The 26,985-nt window shown below is 31.4% G+C and overlaps 1 protein-coding gene across 1 annotated transcript in view; it reads right to left on the bottom strand.

Annotated features, from left to right (window-relative positions):
- DIP-lambda (Dpr-interacting protein lambda) overlaps positions 1 to 26,985 on the bottom strand; it is a 177,936-nt gene that overhangs the window by 86,999 nt on the left and 63,952 nt on the right. The window contains exons 5-6 of the mRNA XM_075294521.1: positions 6,180 to 6,375; positions 5,890 to 6,021 (exon numbers count right to left, since the gene is read on the bottom strand). Of these exons, the coding sequence (XP_075150636.1) occupies positions 5,890 to 6,021; positions 6,180 to 6,375 (328 nt within the window). The remainder of the gene's footprint in view (positions 1 to 5,889; positions 6,022 to 6,179; positions 6,376 to 26,985) is intronic.

The following is a 26,985-nucleotide window of genomic DNA, read 5'->3' as shown; positions in this document are numbered from 1 at the left end:
TTATTATTTCTCACAAAAATTTACCTTAATGGAAATAAAATGGATAAACTATATTGATGAAGAATTTTTCCTTTAGTTTCGAAGGCACTTTTTTCTGGGTGTATCAATGTTCGTGATGGTGTACAAAGAAAGAAAACACCAACAGAATAACAACCCCTTCATTCATCAGGTAACATTCAGGACGCTAACCTTTTGTGAAAAAATTGGTTTATGATTTTTTACATTTGTACGTATTGAAATTGTAAAAGGAGGACAAAATCTTTAGGCAGCAACTTATTAAAAGTGAAAGGTACAACAAGAAGAAAAACATTACGTTTTACAGTTGATAACATTACATGGAAATTGGAAATATTTCAATAATAAAATAATATTTCGATGCTGTTGATTCTTAATAAATATATTTAATATATTAATAAAACATGAAAATAAGCAGTTCTAATTTTGAAGTAAAAGGTTTACAACAAATATATAAGATTTGTCCAAATGAATGAAAAAAGTTAAATAAAAGTTCCATATATGAATTCAATTCAGTTAAATGTTTTCAATCTGTAGTATAGTGGTACATAAATATAGGAAAATGTTAAATAATATATGGAATGCATTCTAGCTAATTACTACGAAAATCACAACGTTCAAACAAATAAAAATGTCTTTGGCGCTATACGAAGTTCAACTTTCTTCACAATGAGTTCATTTTAACTTAAAGAATGGGTCACTTTTTTCTGGGTGTACATAAATAACAATTATTAGTACACAATGTATGAACAGCACAACTTTCTATATTTACATTAAAATTGTTTATAACTTTTTTAACTTAAAGAATGGGTCAGTTTTTTCTGGGTGTACATAAATAACAATTATTAGTACACAATGTATGAGCAATACAACTTTTTATATTTACATTAAAATTTTTTAACAAATAAACAAAAAGAAAGAGTTTCATTCGACACATAAAAAAAATTTTCTTATAGAAAATTTTGTATAATGGGATTTTGTTCTTGTGTGGTTGCCAGATTGTTCTTATATCATTTTTTATACCCACACCATAGAATGGTGACAGGGGTATAATAGGTTTGTCATTCCGTTTGTAACACATAGAAATATTGATTTCCGACTATATAAAGTATATATATTTTTGATCAGGGAGAAATTCGAAGATGATATAACCATGTCTGGCTGTCTGTCTGTTGTAATTACTCTACAGTCTTCATATCGGTCCATGTTTTGGTAAAGCCCCAATTTTCCGATTTTATATCTTAGGCTTCTAGAATTCGTAGTTGTTATCCAATTTTCCTGAAATTTGAAATCTAGAGGTATTTTAAGACCGTAAAGAGGTGTGCCAAAAATAGTGGGTATCGGTTCATGTTTTGGTATAGCCCCAATATAGACCGATCTCCCGATGTTTCTTCTTGGGCTTCTAGAATCCGTAGTAGTTATCCAGTTTGCCTGAAATTTGAAATCTGGAGGTATTTTAGGACCGTAAAGAGGTGTGCCAAATGGTGAGTATCGGTCAATGTTTGGTATAGCACCCATATAGACCGATCTCCAGATTTTACTTCTTCGGCTTATAGAAATCGTACACTGAAAAAACAGTGAACCCACCAGGAAGATAACTTTCGGTTAATTTTAGAAAATTTTGAATATTTGTAGAAAATTTTAACTAAACAGTATTACAAACGTTGGCATCACGCCGATGTCATAACAATAAGTAAATATTTTTCGACAAATTCAAGAAAATTTATTAGACATAACTATGTTTTTTCTCTTGTTAAAGAAAATTTTGTAGTTTGAAGGAAAAACTTGAGAGTTCAAAATTGCAAGAATGTCTTTAGTGACATACGAAGTTCATGATGGACGCATTTTTGGTAAAATGTACAAATTTAAAGAAATTCTGAACTATTTTGTAAAAGACACGAATTTAGTTAATCTTTATGCTTCATTTGAGTATATTTTTTTCCTCGGGTTTAGTTAATTTAACTAACGTACACAAAAAATTATCAAAGTAAAGAAAACTTTCTCCAAACATAATAATTCCATGAACTAAAATAAAGTTAAATTGGCTTTAGTGAAATAGAGAGTTCACTTTTTTTTGAGTGTAGTTTTTATTCAATTTGTCTAAAATTGAAAATCTAGAGCTATTGTAGTATCACAAATACGTGTGCCGAAAATGGCGTGTATTGGTCCATGTTTTGGTATATCCCCCATGTAGACCGATCTCCAGATTTTATTTCTTGGGCTTATAGAAACCGTACTTTTTATCCAATTTGCACGAAATTTGAAATCTAGAATTATTTGACGACCATAAAGAGGTGCGCCGAAAATGGTGAGTATCGGTCAATGTTTTAGTATAGCCCCCATTTAGACGGATCTCCCGATTTTACTTTTTGGGCTTGTAGAAACCGTAGTTGTTGTCCAATTTGCTTGAAATTTAAAATCAGAAGGTTTTTTTAGGATTATAAATAGGTGTGCAAGAAATGATTTTATTGTTTATTATTCTAGAAATAGTAGTTTTTATCCAATTGTCCTGAAATTTGAAATCTAAAAGTATCTTAGGACCATGTTTTAGTATAGCCCCCTTAAGACCGATCCCCCGATTTAACTTCTTGGGTTTCTAGAAACCGTAGCTTTTATCCGATTAGCCTGAAATTGTGTTTTAGACTCACAAAAACGTATATCGGATTTAGTTTTTATCGGTCTATATGGTAAGGCCTCCATATAGACCGATTTCACTTCTTGAGTGTGTAGAAGGCGCAGTGATCATGAAAATCTATAGATTTTAGATTTCCAATTAAGGCGTTATATCATCATTTTCTTGAACACATACAAGAGATGTTAATGATTTCTCTAAAACTCAAACAAAAATGGTTCTTATAAATCTAAAATCTTATATAGTCTTCATAGGTAAAATCTTTAAATTTATCTTCGGGAAGTGTAATAGTTGAACTGCTCTGCTTTGGAGAATATCTGTCATCAAATCCCCCTGAAATTTTAAAGGAAACTTTAATATTTAATTCATGGTGGTGGGTATTTAAGATTCCGCCTGGCCGAACTTATTGTTGTATATACTTGTTTTTCTTATATGAAACATTTTTTTTGCACCAAAACACTGCAAAAATACATGATGTTTTTTACTACATTTTCTTATATGCATTTTTTTTTCTTATATGAGATGTGATTATATCCGCTACCCTTACGTATATTCAAAAAATGGTCCCAAGATTTCGAAAGGATATTCGGCATTACATAGTATCATATTAAATTTTTAACGCTAAGCCTTATAATGTGTCTTATGTTAAGACATGAAGGCAGAAAAAAAACAGTGCTTAGTATAAACGAATAAAAAGTATTTTTGTTATTGTTGAAATATGTTCAACAACATGTCTTTGTTTTCTATTAGATTTAAGAATTTAATTGAATTGAGTTTCACTGAATTAAAATTAATCAAGCCGGAAACTCCGATCATTTTCACTCAATAACTTTTTTAGTATATGTCCCTTTCACTTAACTGAATTAAAATATTTGTTGTATGTATAAAATAACAATGACTGACTGATGCTTTGTTTTATAACTTCACTTGTGCATCTCAACAACTAATAGGATAAGCCACAGCTATAACACGCAAAAAAATAATTCTTTCCTTCCAAACGAAATTTTAGACAAACAAAGTTCGATTCTCATTTGCTTTTTGCTTTAAGGAAGTTTATTTCGAAGAAAGTACACCCAGAGAAGGAATATGATCACCTCAAACATGTTTTAAGATCAAAATGTTATTTTTGGGTGGTGACCATGTAACATGGTTTTCGCAACCAAGTTATTTTCTTGGAAATCATGTATCTGATTTCGGCAAGCAGTTTATATTTGACGAGAAAAAAAGTATGTTACATGGTCACCATACAAAAATAACATTTTGCTCTTAAAACATGGTTGAGGTGATCATATTCCTTTTCTGCGTGTATATGCATTTTGTGATACATGTTTATTTTTTGTCAGGATGTAAAAACAATTTCATAAAGACTAACTCAAAACAACAATCTTTTCTGGCTAATTGCATTTCCCCTCACATCTTCCTCACTTCCACGAGGTTTTTTAGTTCTTATCACTTTTTTCTGTAATACAATAATAAATTATTCGATTTTATAAATTTTTTAAATTTTACCTTTCGCCTGGACGGAGAATCGAACCGCGGACCATGCAATTTGTAAGCCAACACACTATCCACTGAGCTATGTAGCTGTTATTATCATCAATAGTCAATTATCCATATAAGTTATATTTATACACCCTAAAAAAAACGCTTCTGTAACATATTCCCCAAAAAACATTTTGCTTCAAGCATATATATTTTCAGGATTGGTCCAAACAAAATATTGTTGGTATTGTTCACCTTACACTGCTAGAAAAAATTTTAATGAAATTTTCTTTGTGTGGATATATTTTTAAGGCGCCAATTGTTTATTCCATTATTTTACTTTCAGCATACTCTCCATGTTTATAGGCTATTTCTAAATTAATATATATTTGCATCTAAGCATATTATATTTACAAACATTTTATGTCCCAAAACATAATATCTTCGAACATATTAACATATATGTCCCAAACACGTTATGCTAGTTTATGAACATTATATGCACTTAAAAATATTATGTTAAAACATTTGAGTTCCAAACATATAATTTTTACACCCAAACATATGAACACAGGTTTTTTCGTCCGTGTATAGCAAAGCTTGCGGCGCCCACGAGCTAATTAAACAAACTTTATTTAACAGAAACATACATTTAGTTGGGCACCGTGGAGCCGTGGTTGCTACGTCCGCCTTGCATACCAAAGGGAGGTGAGTTCTATACCTGCTTCGACCGAACACCATTAAGTTTTATTTTTGTTTTTACATATATTCCAGATATGTTTGGAAGATTCCCAAAAAAAAGTTCAACATTACGTACTACTATATTACATTTTTACTATGAACTGTAAAATGTGTCTTATTAAGACTTAAAGTCAGAAAAGAACAGTGCTTGATATAAACGAAATGGACTGTGTTGTTGGTTCGAAAATATTTTTTTTTATTGAAAACATTAAAAATTTGTAACAAACGAATTGTTTTGGTGATAAAAATGTAAAATTCTCGAAGGAATTCAAAAAACTCTAACAAAAGAAAAACCTTTTTTTCTCTTTCTGTTTTCTTTCTTTTAATGTTCCGGGAGAATTAAGTGATATATACAGTCCATTGCAGTTACTGATCTCGTAATTGTATATAAATTTTTATTTATTTTTTATTTTGAGAGAAACCAAAAAATGCAAAAAAGAACAACGTTTGCGATACCCTTCTTTTTTATTTACTGCCTATTCCTAGTATCCGAACGGAAGCAAATGTGACCGAACGGCAGTCACTCGCTTTCGCCTACATTTGGCTTTCGTAGTTTCGCCATGGAAGATAAAACTTTCATAGGCGATAACAACTTCTTATCGAGTTAGTGTCCCCGTTCGGGAAGAAATGCCCAACTTCGCGATAGTGTCCTCGGGGAATCGAACACGTGGCTCATAGAAGTCAAGTATTGCTATGAACAATACTTTTCGGTCCTCTTTTTAAACAATCAATATGACGACTATATTGAAAATAGATCGATAAAAACCCGTATTTACCACATATTGACCCTAAAACACGTTAATCATCTTATCAGTTACTAGATTTGCTTTATTTCTGAACGTCATTTCTGCAAAACGAAAGGATTGCAGCCAGTGAGCATTGACTTGTCGTTTCATTCTGTAAGCGAACGAAGACCAGATTTTTAAACAAGCTGTTAATTTGTTTAATCGGTCAACAACCAAATGTAAATGAGATGACCAAGAAGGAGTTTATTCGATTTACTTTGGATGTGTACTTACAATTTACGTGGACATCGAAACGTTTGCTCACAGATGGGGGTACTCCATTGGAAGCTATGCACAAATATCCACCCATGTCGGTTCTGTGAACGTTCCCCAGCACTAACCTCTCTCCTTCAACGGTTTTTACCACTAAAAATAAGAGATTTCGTAGAAACTTCATTAGACTTCATTTATATGCATGTTTAAAACAAACATTAAATTTTTGTTTTTTTGGAAAAATTTTTTTTTATACCTCTTAAAAAATCTTCCTTTAGCTTATCAGGGATATCTGTTATAAACATACATACCTTGCTTTTCGCGGGATTCGGTTCGCAGAATTATTTCTTTGCCACCTTCTCTCCTCCATTGGACAGTTGGCATCGGCACTCCGGTTGCACTGCAGACAAGAGTTATTGTTCCACCTTCGTTGGTTAAATTTTCTTCGAGATTTTGGTCTGGATGATTTAAAATATCAGGAGGCACGACAACATCCAAATAGCCGGACTGAAAATATGAATAATAATAATAATTCATGTTTAGAGTGGCATTGGAACAAAATTCATTAACTTTAAGGTGAAAAGCCTCCGGTATGTGTCATACACAGAAAAAAGTGAATACTTGAATCAAATACAAAAATTGTGATTTCAATTATTTTTGTATTTGATTTTCAGCTTATAACGAAAATCATAAACCCAAATTGTAAGGTTGTCATAAAATTACCCAAATTGTAAGGTTGTCATAAAATTATTTTCAAATGAAGGAATATTTGTGTTGAGTATAAAGGTAATTGGAATTTGTCATAATATCCAAATGACATAGTACTCAATCCAAATACATTAGTATTTGAAGTATATAAGCTTTTCCAATTACAGCCATAATTGAACTGAGTACAATATTTACCTGTACAATTACTACCGTAATTGTGTTTATTATGATGGTAATCAATATAATCTTTGTACTATATAATCATTATTGGTTTAAGAAAAGTATACAAATACACTCTGAAAAACGGATTTATGCGTTTATTATAAACAAAATTAAAAATATATATAATTGTAAATACAGCGAAGTACATGTTTGGAAAAAATACAGAATATTTGTTATAAACGACATATTTAACAGGCTCACTCACAAAGAAAAAGCTGTTTTTAAATTATCTGTACCATCTGCTGTAATTGCTTTCCTAATCTTCCTCATTTCTATGCGGTTTGTTTCGGCATCTTAGGTTTGGTTAGGTTATGTGGCAGCCCGATGTATCAGGCTCACTTAGACTATTCAGTCCATTGTGATACCACAGTGGTGAACTTCTCTCTTCTCTCTCTCTCGGCATCTTGCTCTTCTGTAATACAAACTTTTATTCATTTCAAAGTTTCAAAAAGATTTCAAAGATTTATATGATTTTTTTGTTTGTGGGAAGAATTGAAGCACGAACTCCCCGTTTTCGAAGTAAACACATTTTCCTATAGCCCACATATTTTTGACAGTCCGCTTATATCCATTTACACGCTCACAAAAAATCGCTTCTGTAACATATACTCCCAAACATATTTTGCTTCAAGCATATACATTATTGGGTATTGCCCAAACATTTATATGTTTGATCTCTTCCAATATATAATATGTTTGAAAGCATATTGGTCTAAACAATATATGTTTGGGTAGTCTAAGTTCCAAACATTTTGTATTTTTGCATCCAAATTCAATAATGTTGTCTTCCAAAAATCAACATGTTATTATGTGAACATATAATATGTTTGGAAACATTTTGCACCCAAAAATATTATATGCTTAAAAAAAATTCTCCCAAACAATATTGTGCTCAAAATTTTATTTATTTATTTATATATTTACAATCATAATGAATTATGAAAATAAACAGGTAATATAGGTGCTAACAACATAGGTTTTCGACCTGAATGCTCAAAATATTGTTTCTGCCCAATTGTATATTCCCCCACATCTTTCTCACTTCCACGAGATTTTTTAGTTCTTAGCACCTTTTTCTGTAATACAAACATTGTAGAAGAAATTATTCAATTGTATGATTTTTTTATTTTAATTTTACCTTTTGCCGGACGGGGATTCGAACAGCGGACCACACAGTTTGTAAGGATCCAAGAAGTAGCTGATCAATTGCCCAAGGAAAAATAAAATGTTAATTTTGTAATAACAAGCAACAACCACCAACATAATTCAATATCGCTCCCTGTTAAATAGCGTTCCAAGCTACTAAACACATATATGTTTATAGGCTATTTCTAAATTAATATATGTTTGCATCCAAGCATATTATATTTACAAACATTTTATGTCCCAAACATAATATGTTCTAACATATTAACATATATGTCCCAAACATGTTATGCTAGTTTATGAACATTATATGCTTGCACTCAAAAATATTGTGTTTAAAAATGTGTGTTCCAAACATATAATGTTTATAGCCAAACATATGAAAAACACTCCTTTTCATCCGTGTATAGACCAGTGTGACGTGTACACGTCCTAATCGTAAAAACAAAATAGAAAGAGTGTTATTATATGTATATTCCAAAGCTTTTTCCCAAGTTTTTGAATGGTCCAATTCAGGATGTATGTAAGTTTATACGAGAGAATTCATTTACATATTTATCAAAGTTTTCAGCGAATTTTGTAAATTTACGAACGACTTTTTACGAATATACGAAATACATACTAAATATATTACATTATTTCGTAAAAAGATCATGCTGTGAAATATGCGTGATTCGTCGTGATCCCGACTACTAGTCGAAAACACGAGAATTTTCGTGAGTCTAAAAATTTTTGTGAATCGTTAATCGTCTTTACAAGTTCTGTTTGCGTGAACGTACACGAGAATTTCGTAAATATTAGAGGTGTGCGCGTGACTGAATTTTCACACACACTCACGCACATTCACGAAGCATTTATTTACGCACGATACGTGAGGTAGCCAATCCCACTCACGCACATTCACGAAATGAAAACCAGTACTCACGCACGAAATTTTATTCACGCACATTCACGAACCGATTTTATTTCTTACGTACGGCATATTTATTTTAGTCCCACTCACGCATATTCACGAGAGCTGCTTTGGATTTTATTTACGACTCACGTGATTCACGCGTGTCACGAGAATTTCGTGTCACGCGCCCACCTCTAGTTATATGTTCCTCCAACACGTGACACGTTAGACTCACAATGAAAATGTTCATTTTTACGAAGAGAATTCTTTCAGTGTAGTTTCCACAAAAAATGCGCTTGACCAAAGAACTGGTATTTAGATAAAGGTACTTACCTGCGGTAAAAATAAAATATGATGCGCTAAAAATGTTGTTAATGTAAACATTTCGAATCGCGTTACCGATGCCACGGTTTATTTGCTTGATAAATTCGACCATATACATGAGAAGTTTCTTAATAATAACAATAAATGTCATTTTGTTGTTTGTATTTATTTATTTTTCATTACGTAGCAACGTCATAAACAGTTTTATCAGGCAATTACACATTATACTTAAATCAACAACTTTTACACTTAGTCCAATTGAACATAGTAATTGATCTGTTGTGAATTCAATTACCAGAGAATTTGGATATTTTTGACAGTTTTTCATTCAACCAATTATTTTCGTATTTGACTTAATAAAAATGGTATTTGATATAATTTTTTCATTCAATTATGCCAATAATTGATTTTTATTTTGCTTCATTTTTTTCTGTGTAGATAGAGCTTCTACAAATATATCCATATGATTTGAGCTTTCCTTTAAAAGAGACTTACGCATACATCGGATTATTAACTTATGAATATAGGATATTTAATTTTGAATGTGGCAGCCCTAATATCAGTGACCACCTCGATCGGAGCACAGTGGTAAAACATGGAATAGACAAGGGATGCGGAAGAAATTCGAAACTCATATCATCGATATTTTTAATAATTCTATTCTTGCCTTTGTCACATCAAACCCTTTCAAGCAAAATGAAACCTTTTCCATTTCAAATTGAACCTTTTTCAATGCTAATGAAACAGAGATACCTCCTACCTTATAGAATTAAAAAAAATAATTTATTCTATATATCGTATTGGGTTCATTTGTTCGGCCTTTTTCATAAATAAAACATTTTCAGAAAATGCCATGTAGGTTATGGATAGGCAAAAGTAATCAATTAAAAATTTCAATTCAATTGAAAATTAATTCGTGATTGAATCCAAAAATTATTTTTTTTGTGCAATAAACGTGGAATTACTATCATCCGGCGTACATTATATTAGAATACGTTGACGAATACGATTTTTCAATTTAATTACAAAGCATACGTCGGAACACCAATAGACTTGCTGATTGCGTACCTCGTCTCTATGCGTTTTATTATGTTGTTATATTTCACGCACTTTTTAAAGTATAGGACTTTATATTTCTCAAACTTCCTCTATAATTCCGCGTCCATATTTTAGATTGTTTTTCGTTTCTTAACTTGTTGTAAACGCACCCTACGCATCCGTTACGTTGGCGTGTAACTCAAACAACAGTACTTCCGACATTTTAAATTTTTTTTTTGACAATAACATATAACGTAAAAGGTATGGTCACGCTAGGCAATTATTTGACCGAAATGAGTGTCAAACTGTCTTCCAGGGGCATTTTCGAAATACAGTGCACTCGCGTTTACGCACGGATGAAAAAGAATGTTTTTCATATGTTTGGCTATAAACATTATATGTTTGGAACACAAATTTTTAAACACAATATTTTTGAGTGCAAGCATATAATGTTCATAAACTAGCATAACATGTTTGGGACATATATGTTAATATGTTAGAACATATTATGTTTGGGACATAAAATGTTTGTAAATATAATATGCTTGGATGCAAACATATATTAATTTAGAAATAGCCTATAAACATATATGTGTTTAGTAGCTTGGAGCGCTATTTACCAGGGAGCGATATTGAATTAAGTTGGTGGTTGTTGCTTGTTATTACAAAATTAACATTTTATTTTTCCTTGGGCAATTGATCTGCTACTTCTTTGATCCTTACAAACTGTGTGGTCCGCTGTTCGAATCCCCGTCCGGCAAAAGGTAAAATTAAAAAATAAAAAAAAACATAAAATTGAATAATTTCTTCTACAATGTTTGTATCATAGAAAAAAGTGCTAAGAACTAAAAAATCTCGTGGAAGTGAGAAAGATGTGGGGGAATATACAATTAGGCAGAAACAAAATTTTGAGCATTCAGGTCGAAAACTTATGTTGTTAGCACCTATATTACCTGTTTATTTTCATAATTCATTATGATTGTAAATATATAAATAAATAAATAAAATTTTGAGCACAATATTGTTTGGGAGAATTTTTTTTAAGTATATAATATTTTTGGGTGCAAAATGCTTCCAAACATATTACATGTTCACATAATAACATATTGTTTTTTGGAAGACAACATTATTGAATTTGGATGCAAAAATACAAAATGTTTGGAACTTAGACTACCCAAACATATATTGTTTAGACCAATATGCTTTCAAACATATTATATATTGGAAGAGATCAAACATATAAATGTTTGGGCAATACCCAAAAATGTATATGCTTGAGGCAAAATATGTTTGGGAGTATATGTTACAGAAGCGATTTTTTGTAAGGGTGCGGGAACCAAGAGAGTTCACGTTAGCGAACTTCAGCGATTTCCGAACAAAACACAGCCATATTCCTGAGTTTACGCATTTTAGCGTGATAGTCTTTTATTTATGTTATTAGTAATATGAAAAACCTAATTTAATTACATGAAAAAATTAAAAAAAAGAGATCGAAAAACATCAGTGGGTATGGAGTTATAAAGCAATTTAAATTAATAATTAAAATTAATGAAAAAAGCAAAACTAGAGACGACCGCAGGTGTATTTGAAATTGTATTTGGCATTGGGAATCTGCCTTTAAAGTCAAATTTCATGGTTTTCAGCGTTACGGAGTAGTTAGTTTTAGAAAATGCGGGTTCACGTTATGCGGTGTTCATGTTACCGCAAGTGCACTGTATCTGAATACACGTTTTGAAAATACTGTTATCGTTATATTAAACCCCAAATATGAGGTTAGTATATTTGCTGGTTTGACTGCGACGACGAATTCGTTTTTGATTTCTGTCAAATATTTGCCTAATGTCACCGTACCACAACTTAAACTTCTTTTTCTTCATATTTTTTCAGCAATTTTTTCTGTTATACAATCAATGTACAAGAAATTATTCGATTTTATAAATTTACCAAATTTTACTTTTCGTTCAAATGGAAAAAATTCTGCAAGTTTTGAACAGATAAAGATATCAACATATTTTTTTTAGTGTAAAAGCTGAAGTGTTTTCCTCTAAGTTTGCAAATTTGTGATGACCTGTAGGATTTGAAAGTTGGTCACCTCGGGGGTATTAAATTTTGATTTAGCTGTCAAATCCTCAATTTTGAACCGGTTTCGATGATTTTTCTTTGCTGAACTTGTTAAGCTACACAAAAAAGTTCGTGTACGAATACGATTATCTTTTACCGTTCGCAATATATGGGAACCACAATTTATTTTGTTTTGCAAAACTTTGACAAATTTGCATATTTCTCAGCTGTTTACTGCACTGAAAGGAAAAAGTACGTCATGAGGATGAATCTTTACATCACGGTGACGAATTTTTCGTCAAAAATGAGCTAACGTAACATTTCATCCCATTGACGATTTTTTCGTCATAGCGATGAATTGAATTCATCCCTGTGATGAACTTATTTACATCCCATATACAACTATGTTACGTCCAGATGATGAATGTATTTCATCTATGTGATGATATTTTTCGTATCTGCGATTATTCTCTTTCATCCATGCGATGATGCAATTCTTCAAAAGTACGATCCTCGTTCGTCATCGCTACAAACGCCATCGTCATAGCGATGAACTCTTTCCCTAAAATTTACGTAATCCATTCATCAATATGATGTAATAGATTCATCAATTTGATGTAATCGATTCATCAATACGATGTAAACATCAAATTGATAAATTGATTATTAGAAATATTTTCTACGACACTTTTAATAAAGAACCATATTGTTTTTTATTTTAATTAAATAAATTTTATTTATTTGAAATATGTACAACGAACGAAGTAAAAACGTATACAAAATTTTTCATACACATCTACCAAAGCTGTTGATTTTGATAAATTGACCATCTAGACACACAAACATTCTGTTACCTTAATTAGTGTTTAGATCACCAAGGACGAAAAGTTTTATGGGTTCATCCTGTGGAGTAAGAAAATTATAAAGAATAATTTAAAAATTGAAATTTTAAATTATTGTAAAATATATTCGATCTTTTTAGAACAAAATTTAACTCACCCTTTTTGTGCCCAACTGTTCCTTTTCGTTTTGAATTGTTTGCTCATCCAATTCATTTTTGTTCTTTAATTTCTTTATCCGTATTCGGTTTTCACAGAACGAAAAATGTTGCGGCATTTATCTGTAAATTTAGAAATACTTTCATAAACATATAAATGTTATAAAAAAATAAATTGACCAAAAAAAAAAATCGTCATTTTGGTTGAAATTTTTTTTCCATATATAACACTTCATGTTTTTTTATTTTTACTCACATTTTTGTTTTTCTTTTCACTTTCACATCTTTAATCATTAGCCCTTTATTTTCGGCACGCGCGACCAACTTTACACTTTGGACTAAACTCAACAACTGTGAGGAACCATTTGAAATGTTCTTACCGCACAGAAAAAAAAAACAATATTTCTACCACACAACTACGTATGGATGTGTTATTGCATTAGTATTTGAATACATGTCAACGGAGTAGATGAAACTTTTCGTCTATTTGATTACTATTTTCGTCAATTTGACAACTTTTATTGTTCTCATATGTCTTGGAAGCCAATTTAAAAACAAACATGTGAACAAATGTTTGCTCAAATACTCGTCTGAGTTAAGTTAAGGTGGAGAGAGCATGAAATACCCAACAAAAATAACTTAGCTCTCATTAATAAAAACTGTGTACAGTTATTTTAAAAACAAAACGTAGCAAGCGTATTTGGTTGTGTGTGTGTGTTTTTTTAGGTAGAGAAATAAACACACATCTACAGAACGTATGAATTTTATCATCACATTGAACACTGTTTCGTCACATTGACTATTGATTCGACTTTTAGGTGCTTCACTTTAGTACTAATGGAAAAATTACAAACATCAATATAGCATTGAGATTTTTTGATACACATTTCAGAGAAAACTGTGCTTCATCAATTTGAAGATTCTTTCATCGCATTGACGAAAACCAGCATCCTTGATACATCATGAAAATAAAACACTTAAAACTTTTGTCCAATTTCTATTAATATGTGTACTTCATATATTGGGACTTCATATAAACGAAATTAATTTAAATCAAATGTTAATTTTGGTTAACTTTCGCTGAATCGGGAAGAAAATAATTTCGTCTCATAGACGAAACTAGATCATCAATGTGACGAACTATGAAAAGAACAAAAATTGACTTTGATGATTGATTTCGTCACGTGGACTACCGAAATACTCCCATGGACGAAACTTTTCATCGCATAGACGAAAACGCATTGATGAAACTCAATCGTCAAGGTGACGAACGCTTTTTCTTTCGGTGTGGTAGCATGTTGAAAACTTTTACAGTTTGTTAGTGGATATGTGGGTGGGGCTTTTTGTGAAAAGGAATCGGCTTGGCAATCGATGAGAATTTTTGAAAACAAAATTTTTTCTTTTTGAAAAATTGCCGATTTTTGGAAGAGAATACCTCATATACTACTTGACCAAAATGACCGGTAAAAGCTTAAAACGTATCCCTATTTGGTGTTCTATAAGAAATAAGCAAAAAAAGATTGGGAGAAATCTATAAAAAAAATGTTACGACAAAAAGAATGTGTTTGCCTCTTTCTAAAAAAACTGGTCAAAATTCGTTATTGTTTTGAAATTTGTGGACAACTTTTAATGCAAACCACATGGACACGAATATTTTTCTTCTAAAATTCGTAGATTTTTGAAGGGAATGCTGTTAAGAAGAGAAATTACGGATCTACTAAAAACGGAACTGGTAGGTTCAAAATACTGGCCAATTACAGAAATTTATCGAAATTTCGAATTTTTACTACACAGAAAAAAAATGTCTCGTAAATTTAAGAAGATTTTTACAATAATTTATTACAAGAATTTTCCAGAATTTTAGTTCATTTTTCGTATCTTCAACGAAAATTAACTACTCGAAAGGAAATTTTCAAATTCTAAGTAGCATTCGTTTAGTTCATGGCCTACAAAATACGATGGAAATTTCCTTAAAAAAATTCTTAACTGGTAGTTAAAAATTCGTTTGTCATGGTGTAAAACTACTTGTGAAATGTAAAGTACTTTCTAAATAATAAGTGCAATTTACTATAAGATTTTTTTGTATGAGAAAATATTTTTTTACGAAAAATGAACTTGAAAGTGGATAGCAATTTCTTTGTGACAATTCCTATAGTTAATAATTGTTGGTAGAAAATTACCCAATGAAATATTTTTAGTTCACATGTAATTAAATTTATAGATATTTTCGTCAAAAATGGTTGATAACATTTCATGAAGTTTAGGCGAAACATTTTTGCCGCAACGGCAAATGCAATAAGCTTGACGGCGAATAATTCCCTTTTTCACGTTTCCTAGCGTTTTTGTTGTCAATACAGCATGCTTTGACAATATTAAACAATGAAGTTGAATAAAAACATACAATGGCTTGTTCTTTGTTGAATTATTTCAAGAAAAAATAATCTACACGTGTCCAGGCAACAGCAATTCCTAGTGGTGAGTTAAAAAAATTGATAAGCGATGGCAACACTATACCAGTTTTCGCCAAGGAGTTAGAATAAGTTTTAATTTGGCGACACGCCGCTAGCCGTCACGGTATTCCGTCGCGGATTTTGGGCTTCCCATAAGAAATACACGTAAATAAGTGTTCGCCTACCGCCTATCGCTATGGTTATATTTACACACTTAAGTTAAACGTTTCATCGTTCATAAACTGGTGTGCCTTTACGAATATTATTCTAAGAGTAAATTGTCAGCAGATGCGATGAACTAATACATAGTACAGAGATCGGCATAGTGGAATGTGATTAATGTAAAGATGATGTTACTTGAGTTTTGTTTGAGCGAGAGTAATGCATTAATGAGAAATGATAGTGAGGGCTGGGTATGTTGTGTATACATGAGCGTGGGGTTGTTATACCCTAAGCCACATAGTGGTTTGGGTATAATAAGTTTGATCGACCAAAAAATGTGCCTACCAGAAATATTGATTTTAGACCCCATAAAATATATACCGATCGACTCAGAATCACCTCCTGAGTCGATCTAGCGCTTGGTGTCCGTCCGTCCGTCTGTCCATGTATTTGTTGTTATATATAGCTCCCATATATGTATCACCCGATTTTGAAATATTCGCCCCTAATAACCTTATGTTTGACCATACAAGCCTCATTTCTTAACTGATCTTACTCAAATCTTGCACAAGGTAACCTTTTGTGGTATTAATCAAACCCGCAAAATATTATGCAATTTGGTTAAGATTTAGATATAGCTTCCATCGCTCTATTTTCCCAAATTTGGCCATAATACTCTTATTTATTAACCAATGTTACTCAAATTTCAAATTTTGATGTACTTTTACATAAGAATATTGCTCGATTTTTACAAATTTTAATTTATTATCCACACTAATTTAGCGATTTTCTCTTTTTTAATACTGGGCTCAATATTAGTGGCATACTAACTCCGTAGTTGCAATATCAACACAGCCAGTGTTGCTAGAAGTAGGGGAAATTCCCTATATGTAGGGTTTTTCTAATATTTAGGGACAAGGCCGTAGCCAGGATTTTAATTCGGGGGGGGTTCAACTTAAAAAAAATATTCATATTATCTCATGTGTAGAAAATTTTAATTATGCATAGGTATGTATACAATATTTTTATAATATTAAATTGAACCGACGGGTTTTTTGGGCAGCAAATAAATCAATGACTTCTTCAGTCGGCACATTTATTCGGCGATGAACCGACATTAATGCCAATCCTTTGAGTCTACTCTCGCTAGTCGAATTTCTAAGATACGTCTTTAATCTCTTCCATGGCTGAGGTTGAATCATGATAACAAAAACAACAAATTTCAATATGTTGTTTACAATTTTAAGAAGTCAAAAGCTGATAAAAGAATCGTATGGCATTGGTAAAAGTGGCAATTATTTATTCTTTCAATTGTCCTGAAAAAATAATTCGAATCCAGAGAAAAATAAAGTTTCAAATTTAATTGCGTCACCTATGAGTTATTGTGAAGTGGATAATTCATCCGAGGAATGCCGATATGAGACCAAAGTTAATAATGGAAGTCAGTCAAATGGATATTCGCCATCTATTAACAAAAAGGGTTTATGATGCAGTTTAAAAACTGATGTGCGTGGTATTTTGGGTCTGGAATATGTTATCAAGATACTTAAGTCATCTTTGAACAATTCTCCAGCTATGAATGCGCGAGTTTGTTTGAGATGCATTTGCTATGCAGTGTCATTTGGATAGCTGCAATCACCATAAACATATGATTTTGACATCTTAAAATTTGGTCGAAATAAAAAAATTGTAATCATACACTGAAAAAAATATTGTCGTGAGGTCAAAGATTTCATGTCTTTAAAATACGAATGCAAATTTTGCTTAGCATAGAAGACGCATTTCTCTACTATAAAGTTTTTTTCCTTGACCAAAGGCCGATAAACTTTTCAATGAAGTCGTATTGTCCTTATAATTAAGTGATTTGATTTAAAAATGGATATCATAACATGAAAGAAAAAATGTTTGGGCTAAGGTAAACTTGACTTTAATAATTTAGAAAAAATCTTTAAATTTAATGAAATTGTCTTTAAATTTGTTGTATTTTTGCATCTTAACACAAAGCAAAAAATCGTTCAAATATAGGACATGTTTTTCAACACTTTATTTTAAAGGCGTTTTTTACTTGAAACACAGCATAATTTCTACTAGAAGTCGAGTCTTAATTTGGAAAATAAGAAGGCCCCATGATTTAACCTTCTTGTTCAGCCATGAATCTCTTCATTATTGAAAATGAACGTTCGGATGAGCACGTAGTAACTGCAGGTATGGAAAATGCAGTACTATAGTACTTTTTTCAAAACTTTTTCACCCCGGTCAGTAACGTAGTACCCCCGCGAATGATTTAGTACCTTTTGTGTAGACATTTTTGAGTCGACATCAGATTTATGGTACAATAGCTTTGACAAAATATTTTAATATTTTGAGAAAGTCTTTATCAACCTTATTTGCTAATAGTCTTTTACAAATATGGCAAAACAGACATGTTCATGTGGGAAGAAAATCTCGATTTTGTAAAAGACATAGTCAAAAACAGGATTTTATTGAACTTCAAGAATGTTTTAGTCGAAAAAAGAATGCGATTCTATATTATCGATTTTTTATTTCGGTAGAAATAGTTGTCAACATTTTATTTCTATATAGAATTTTTGCAAAATTTTATTTTTATAGAAAATTTTGTAAAAATTTTATTTCAATTGAAAATTTTGTAAAAATTTTATTTCTATAGGAAATTTTTGCAAAATTTTATTTCTATAGAAAAAATTTTGCAAAATTTTTTTCTATAGAATTTTTTTGCAAAATTATTTCGGCATAAGCCGGCTATAATACAAAACCTTTTTTGGAGGGTTCAAGTGTGGTTCATTGTTGGGTTTAATGAACTGCCTGAATTTATTCTGATAATTGGTTGACAGTTTTGCTGCAAATAGAGGATGCTGATAAGGAATGTGGTAATTCCGAAACCATCCAACCATCTTGCAGTCTATAGGTCTTTGCCCAAATAAATTTGACAAACATTCTTTTCCTCTGTTGGTTACACTACACTTGTAGTTTAGTCAATGTATGGTTTTAAGCTGCACCAAAAAAACAACAATGCTTAAAGATCAAAACCAACAATAACAAAACAAAACGAATGGAAAATTTTATTTCTATAGAAAATTTTTGCAAAATTTTATTTATATAGAAAATTTTGTCAAAATTTTATTTTCTTTAAAATTCAGTCTCTTGACAATAATATTCAATTGAAATTTTTGTTGAAATTTAGTAACAAGTACCTTTCCGATCAAAAAATACCTTTTTTGTACTTTCTTAAAAATTGTATTTTCCATCCCTGAGTAACTGGCAAAGTGACCAAAATTTTTAAAATATGCACGTTTGGAAATATCTCTTTCATTTACACACGTGTGTTTGGCTGTTTCGTTGTTGTTCTATGCCAAACAAAGCGAGTCATGTTCACAAAAAGAACAACAAACACACATAAAAAGCAGAAATACATTTTCCAAAAATGAAATTTGTGGTGCGAGAACAAAAACAATTTGTTTTTTTCGACCGTCGTTTGACGGGCTTTTCAACTAGTATTCTATGATTTGTGCAAGTTTTATAGGTAAGCGTTTTTCAAAATAAAACCTCCAGCTTTTCTTCAACATCTTCGATAAGATTTTTCTATGCAGCTAAATATATATATTTATTTATATAAAAATATACATTCATTTCGGGGGGGGGGGGGGTTTGATCCCCCTCATCCCCCCCCCCCCCTGAATTCGGCCTTGTTTAGGGATGTAGGGCCACAATGTAGGGCATTTTCACTCAACATAATTTGTAATAATTTTTACATTTTGGTGGCTCTACAGAAGGAAATTAGAAGCCGGCAAGGCTTGATCTTTAATAATGTGTGGTAAACTTTATTCCTGTAGAAAATTTTGTCAACATTTTATTTCTATAGAACATTTTGTCAAAATTGTATTTCTATAGACATTTTTTTTTCAAAATATTATTTCTATATAATATTTTCTCAAAATTTTATTTCTGTGGAATTTTTTCTCAAAATTTTATTTCTATAGAAAAATTTCTCACAAAAATTTGTTTATAGAAACTTTTTCCAAAATTTTATTTTTATAGAGATTTAACAAAAAAGGTTACTAATTTGGGTAGAATTCTACCAACTGTGGCAACCGTGGTGGTAATACAATTTATATACAGTTATATACGTTTCATATTCATGTTTTAAGATAATAAAGTACTTAGAACCATTTTTGTTTTGTAAAATTTTTTTAAATTTAACGAAAAATATAGTAGGAAAATTGAAAATTGAATGTATGGGAAAGTAGGGAACTTTTTTTTGTCCTTGTAGGGTAAACCGAACATTTTCCCTGGCAACATTGACTATGAGCTATAGTCAGATTGACACAAAGCACCCATAGACATGTACCCCTTAATTTTCTTAAATATGTAACTGCGGTTTATCTCCCAGACCTATATGTTACCCCACAAAAGCTTATGATTACTAATTCTGTAATGGTGGTTTAGGGTATGATATAGTCGGCCCCGCCCGACTTTCTACTTTACTTACTTGTTTAAATCCCATAAGGAAATTACATATCGTGTCATTAGCAGTGAAACAAATATCTTCCGACAAAGTCTACTGCAATTTCATCAAAATTGTACTTTTACTATTTGACTTCTGGTCACAATACACTTCTTTATCCGTCTTGCTCTGAGAATTAAAGTTCATTTGAAATTCTTTAATCATTTATTTGCAACAGGATAGAAGCTAGCCAGCTACCTAGTGAAGATTTGAAAACAAAACGTATTGTTATGTGGTTGATTAAACCCGAAAACCAAAAGTCTTCAAGGGTGGTAATTAAAAGGATCTTAGTACTTACATTCGTGGATATGGAAGTGTGGTCGGTCTAATAAATAAATTTATAAGGATAGGCAAAAATCTATGAATCTCTACAATACACACACGCGCGCAAGCAATAGTAGTTAATTGTATGTGTGCATGGAATCCTTGTATCCTTGTTGTTGGCAAAAGTAAGCCAACAAAACAGATGGCCGGTTGTTTTTGGAGAACATTATCAATGGAAATGATGTTATTTCAGATAGGATTTCCTTAAAATCAACCGATATACAAATAGTTTATTGTTCGCCCCTTCCCCTTTTCCTATTTGTATTCCTGATCCCTGTGATGCTTTGGATGATGCTGATGTTCATTGTTGACCGTTGACCATGCTCGTAAGGGATGTGTGTGTGTGAGTGTGTAATCTCCTATGGTTGGTCATCCAGGTTCGTATACTGCCTCGAGGATACGAATGACCACACACTCGAGCACAAACTAATCCGGACATATGTAGGTACGTCTCCGTACGTATGAATGGAGGTAGCATTTGCTAAAACTTTAAATCCCCAATTACTCGAAATGTGTTTATTATTTTTTACTTAATTCAGATTTCTATTATTTTCTGGGGTCTGGGAGTTCGTTTGTGGACGGCCGAGGGAGGGGGCATAGACTTTCTGTGGTCTCATATGGGATTTGAGTCATATGTGTTGCATACCAGTTGGCATTAACCACCGGGTTTGTGGACACGAGGAGTAAACATATCATGTCATAGTCTATCTTTACACGTACATGTGGAAAATTTACTGGCGGATGTGGGCTTTGCAAATAATTGCCGTTGATGTGAGGAAACACTTTTCCATTTCTAGTATAAGATGTAAGAGAAAATTTGCAGTTGTTGTTTGTTCGAGAGAGAGAGGGAGAGAATTTAGATGCAAGTAATAATGTGTTTTTGTGCAGGCTTTTTAGAAAATCTATACTGCACGAAAACTTCGTGTCACGTGTACACCTCCATTTCATACCCACTTCTACACTGTTAGAAAAGTATGTTTTTCATATGTTCCGATATAAACAAAATGTGTTTCGAGCACAATTTTTAAACACAATATATTTAAGTGCAAAACTTTAATGTTCCTCAACCAGCATTAAATGTTTGGGACACATATGTAGAATATATTATGTTTGGGACAAGAATGTTTCATAAAAATAATATGTGTGAATGTAAACATATATAAATTTAGAAAGATAGAGAGAGTATAGAGAAAGAAATAGAGATGGAAACCGAGAGCAGTGTTGCCAGGTTGGGGGTTTCCCCCCAAATTTAGGGGTTTTTTACACGTTTAGGGGGATTTTTAGGGGTATCATTTATTTGGAGGGATTTTTGGGGGTAAAAAATTATTTTAGACCCTATAAAGTGGAGCAATTCTCAACAAAATTTAGAACAATTCCGGCATGAATTTTGAAAAAAAATGAGGGAAGTCAACCCATGTTCTTAAATACAAGCAAGTATGTTAAGCAATGACATTCTGTTTTAAACGCATCTGTTGAAGGGACATTTTTAATATTTGATACAATTAAAAATAAATTAAGATAATGGTATTGTAACATTAACATTTGAAAGATTTATACATTGAATTATATTGTTTTGTCTGCTCTTTATATTGATATACATTTTATTATTATACCCATAGAAAAATTACTTTCCTCAGGAACGAAATTTTAGACAAATAAACCCGAATTTGTGGATAGTGGTATAATGACGTTATCTACTGATTTTTATTTACTTCACAAGAAATTTTGTTCTTCAGAAAAGAAAAATCTTTCAGTATATATATTTGTGTTAAATTTAATTTGCAAAGTGTATCACTGCAGGATTTTTTAACGAAATTTGGGACACCTTTTTGGCTTATTAACATTCTTAAATTTTTTGGGGGTTTTTGAAAAAAGTCTAGATCAATTTGGGGTTTTTTTCTTAAGATTTGGGGGGAAGAATCCAAAATCACCTAGCAACACTGACCGAGAGGGTTGGCGAAAGATATCAACATAACACAGGGAGAGAATCAAAAGAGAGTAATTTCTGTGAAATTGCTTGTATGTTCTTTCGGAAAACTGTTTTATGTGTTCATTTGTTTTGGCTATGTGATTGGCATGTTACAAGGCTTCGCCCAAAAATTTGATATGCTTAAGTCTAAATATTATTATTTTGAATATTAAATTGTGTATTCGGGGTAAAGAAAATAGACATTCGGAACAAGAGAATAGACATTTAAAACAAACAGCATGTGTTTTTGCCTTGAGAGCTGCAATTTAAGTATGTGTGCAAATGTGTTTTGTTTGTCATTTTGGCATTATGGGCACAATTTTGTTTCATGGTTCGTCAAAAGAAATCGGAACGTACGACGAGTAAGTCAAACTATTTAGAAAGAAAGGAAATTAAAAAATTAGTTTTCATTTTAGCTGCAAAACTCGAAACTCTAAAAGCAGACCTTTTTTGGCAAATTGTATTATAACTTGTATAACTTTTTTGGCAAATTGTATTATAACTCGTATTATTATAACTTAATACCTGCCTTAAAGATAAAAATGAAACTAAGTACAAAATTATTCGTTAATAAATATTCATATTTATTTGTATTTCTAAAAACAATAAATTTTAAATGCATTTAAAATGGTGTTAAATGCTAGTAAAAAAATAGTTCACCCCTACATAGAAATTTATGTTTGTATTGTAAAATTATTTATGTTTACGACTTTCTTCTTTTGTTAGAGTTTTTAAATTTCTTCGAAAAATTCAAACTTATATACCAAAAACATTTTTTTGTTACAAAGTTGTTATTTTTGCAATAAAAAATAATATTTTATACAAAAGCTCTGTCCAATTCGTTTATATCAAGCACTGTTCTTTTCCGATTGTAAATCTTTAATAACACACATTTCGAAGTTTCATTGTAAAAATTTAATATAGTAATATAATAATTTAAAATAAACATAATAAATTAAAAAGGAAAATTGGTGTTCGATCGGAGCAGGGATTGAACCCACAACCCTTGGCATGCAAGGCGGACATGCTAACCACTGCTCCACGTGGTCAACAATTGTATGTTTCGGTTGAATAATGTTTTGTTTGCATCGGTTCGTGGGTTCTGTAAACTACACACAAAAAAATTTTGTTCTGATTCAATCACGAAATTAATTGGTCCAATTAATTTTTTAATTGAAATGTCTTCAATCACGAAAATGATTGTATCATTCACAGTTTTAATTGGAAATTAAAAAAATGCTTGATTAAAAATTTAATTGATTTTATTAGCAATTTTCAATTAATTATACCCTTCACCACTACTGTGGTACAGGGTATAATAAGTTTGTGCATTTGTATGTAACGCCAAGAAGGAGTAATCTTAGACCAACCTTTTAGTATACGGATTGGCTTAGAATTAAATTCTGAGTCGATTTAGCGATGTCCATCTGTCTGTCTGTCTGTCCGTCTGTCTGTCTGTTGATGTATTTTTGTGTGCAAAGTACAGCTCGCAGTTTTAGTTCGATTGTCCTAAAATTTGGTATAGGGCCCTGTTTCGGCTCAAAGACGATCCCTATTGATATGGCAGCTATATCAGATTTAGATATAGCTGCGATATATATTTTTCACCGATCTGGTCATAATTGGCGTGTATATCAACCGATTTCCTCAAATTCCGTACATCCGAATATTTTATGGGTCTCGAAAAACTTGCAAAATATCAGCCAAATCGGCTCAGATTTAGATATAGCTCCCATATATAGCTTTCGCCCGATTTACACTCATTTGCCCACAGAGGCCAATTTTTTGCTCCGATTTAGTTGAAATTTTGCACAGGGAGTACAATTAGCATTGTAACTATACGTGCCAAGTTTGGTTGAAATCGGTTCAGATTTGGATATATCTCCCATATATAGCTTTCGCCCGATTTATACTCATATGACCACAGAGGCAAATTTTTAATTCCGATTTAGTTGAAATTTTGCTCAGAGAGTAGAATTAGCATTGTTGCTATGCGTGCCAAATTTGGTTGAAATCGGTTCAGATTTAGATATAGCTCCCATATATATGTTTTTCTGATTTCGACAAAAATGGTCAAAATACCAACATTTTCCTTGTAAAATCGCCACTGCTTAGTCCAAAAGTTGTAAAAATGACTCTAATTTTCCTAAACTTCTAATACATATATATCGAGCGATAAATCATAAATAAACATTTGCGAAGTTTCCGTAAAATTGCTTCAGATTTAAATGTTTCACATATTTTTTTCACTAATATTATGTTCCACCCTAGTGCATTAGCCGACTTAAATTTTGAGTCTATAGATTTTGTAGAAGTCTATCAAATTCGGTCCAGATCGAGTGATATTTAAATGTATGTATTTGGGACAAACCTTTATATATAGCCCCCAACACATTTGACGGATGTGATATGGTATCGAAAATGTAGATCTAAAAAGTGGTGCAGGGTATAATATAGTCGGCCCCGCCCGTCTTTAGACTTTCCTTACTTGTTTTTTAATTAAAAATTTTAAAATTTAAAATGTTGATATAATTAGCTTAATGTTTCTATCTTGATTAAAAAGTTAATTGTATCAATTAATTTATTAATTGAAAAAATTTTCAACTTCAATCAATTTTTTAAGATTTTGGTGATATTTTTTTCTGTGTGTGCTATATAAATGTAACTTATAGCGATAATTGTCTATTGGTGACTATATCAGGTACGTAGCCCAGTGGATAGTGTGTTGGCTTACAAACTGTGTGGTCCTCGGTTCGAGTCTCCGTCCAGGCGAAAGGTAAAATTTAACAAATAAATAAATAAAATTGAATAATTTCGTCAGCATTGTTTGTATTACAGAAAAAGGTCCTAAGAACTAAAAAATCTCGTGGAAGTGAGAAAGATGTGAGGGAATATGCAATTAGGCAGAAATATTTTTTTTTGAGCACAATCTTCTTGGAAGAAAATTATTCCAAGCATATAATATTTTTGGGCTCAAAATGTGTCCAAACATATAATATGTTCTCATAAAACAAACATAATAATGTTTCGGCAATATCCAATAATATATGGGCTTCCTGCTAAATATGTTTGGAACATATGTTAGAGAAGCAATTTTTCTGAGGGTGTACATGCTTAAATACTTCTAAAATCACTATCTTGTAAAAAAATAGTTTTGAATGGTTACCACATAACAAAATAAACTAGGTTTAGTTAGGTTAAAATGGCATCCCGATTTATTTATTATATTCAGGCTCACTTATAGTGATTTCCTACCCTCATAAATTGAAAATTTTTGATCGATTGTAGCCTACCCAAAATGTGCACGTTCGATTGACGGGGTGTTACCCATCGCAAGTGTAACCCATTTTGCATTGCAGCTAGTCTACGGTGCAGATGGTTACACCGAAAGAATTTTCTTCGTAAAAAGAACGAAAAATTTCGTTAAAAGTACGAAATTTTTCGTTGTTTTACAATCAAAGAAACTTTTCCTTAAAAGTACGAAATATTTCATACTTTTTACGAAGAAAATTTCTTCCAAATTTTTTGTAGTTTGTATGAAAAAAAATCGTACTATTTATGAAAAATATTCGTACTTTTCATAAAAAATTTTCGTACTTTTTATGAAACAATTTCGTTCTTTTTATGAATAGGTTTCGTACTTTTTATGAAACAATTTCGTTCGTTTTATGAAAATGTTTCGTACTTTTTTCAAAAATGTTCGAACTTTTAGAAAAAAAAATTATTGTCGAAAGTGCATTTGGTTGTAGTAACAAGTGTGAAAAATATCATAACTACTTAATTTTGGCTATCACCCAAATGAGAAGTAGCATAGACATGCATAAAAAAATAGAATAAAGGAATACACTCAAGAACATTATCAGAGGCAATTTTATGTCACGAACGGAAATTTAACAACTTCAATGGAACTTTTTCGTTATTTTAAAGAAAACTTTTTATGAAGAAATTTTAACGCAGAATGTTTCGTAATACATTCGTAAAAACTTCTTCACAAAAATCATGAAATTTGAAGAGCTTTGTAAAAAGTACAAAATTTTTACGTAGAACAATTAATATAGAATATTTCGTAGACGTTTCGTATATTCGTAAAATGTTCTTCGTAAAATTTACGAAAATGAATGAAAATTTCGTTGTTTTAATGACGAATTCACGAAGAATAGTTAATGAAGAATTCTTCGTAAAATTAACTAAGAGAATTCTTTCGGTGTACACTCTCAAACAGCTGTTGAATACGATTTTATTCTTCGAATCATCACAGCTGATTAATTTGCCAAAAAGAAGCCTTTCAATTGTTTAGTG

Source organism: Haematobia irritans, chromosome 2 (assembly GCF_050003625.1).
Source record: "Haematobia irritans isolate KBUSLIRL chromosome 2, ASM5000362v1, whole genome shotgun sequence".
NCBI classification, from domain to species: domain Eukaryota; kingdom Metazoa; phylum Arthropoda; class Insecta; order Diptera; family Muscidae; genus Haematobia; species Haematobia irritans.
The sequence above is the reverse complement of the archived record's forward strand: the minus strand, read 5'-3'. Positions and strand labels throughout refer to the sequence as shown.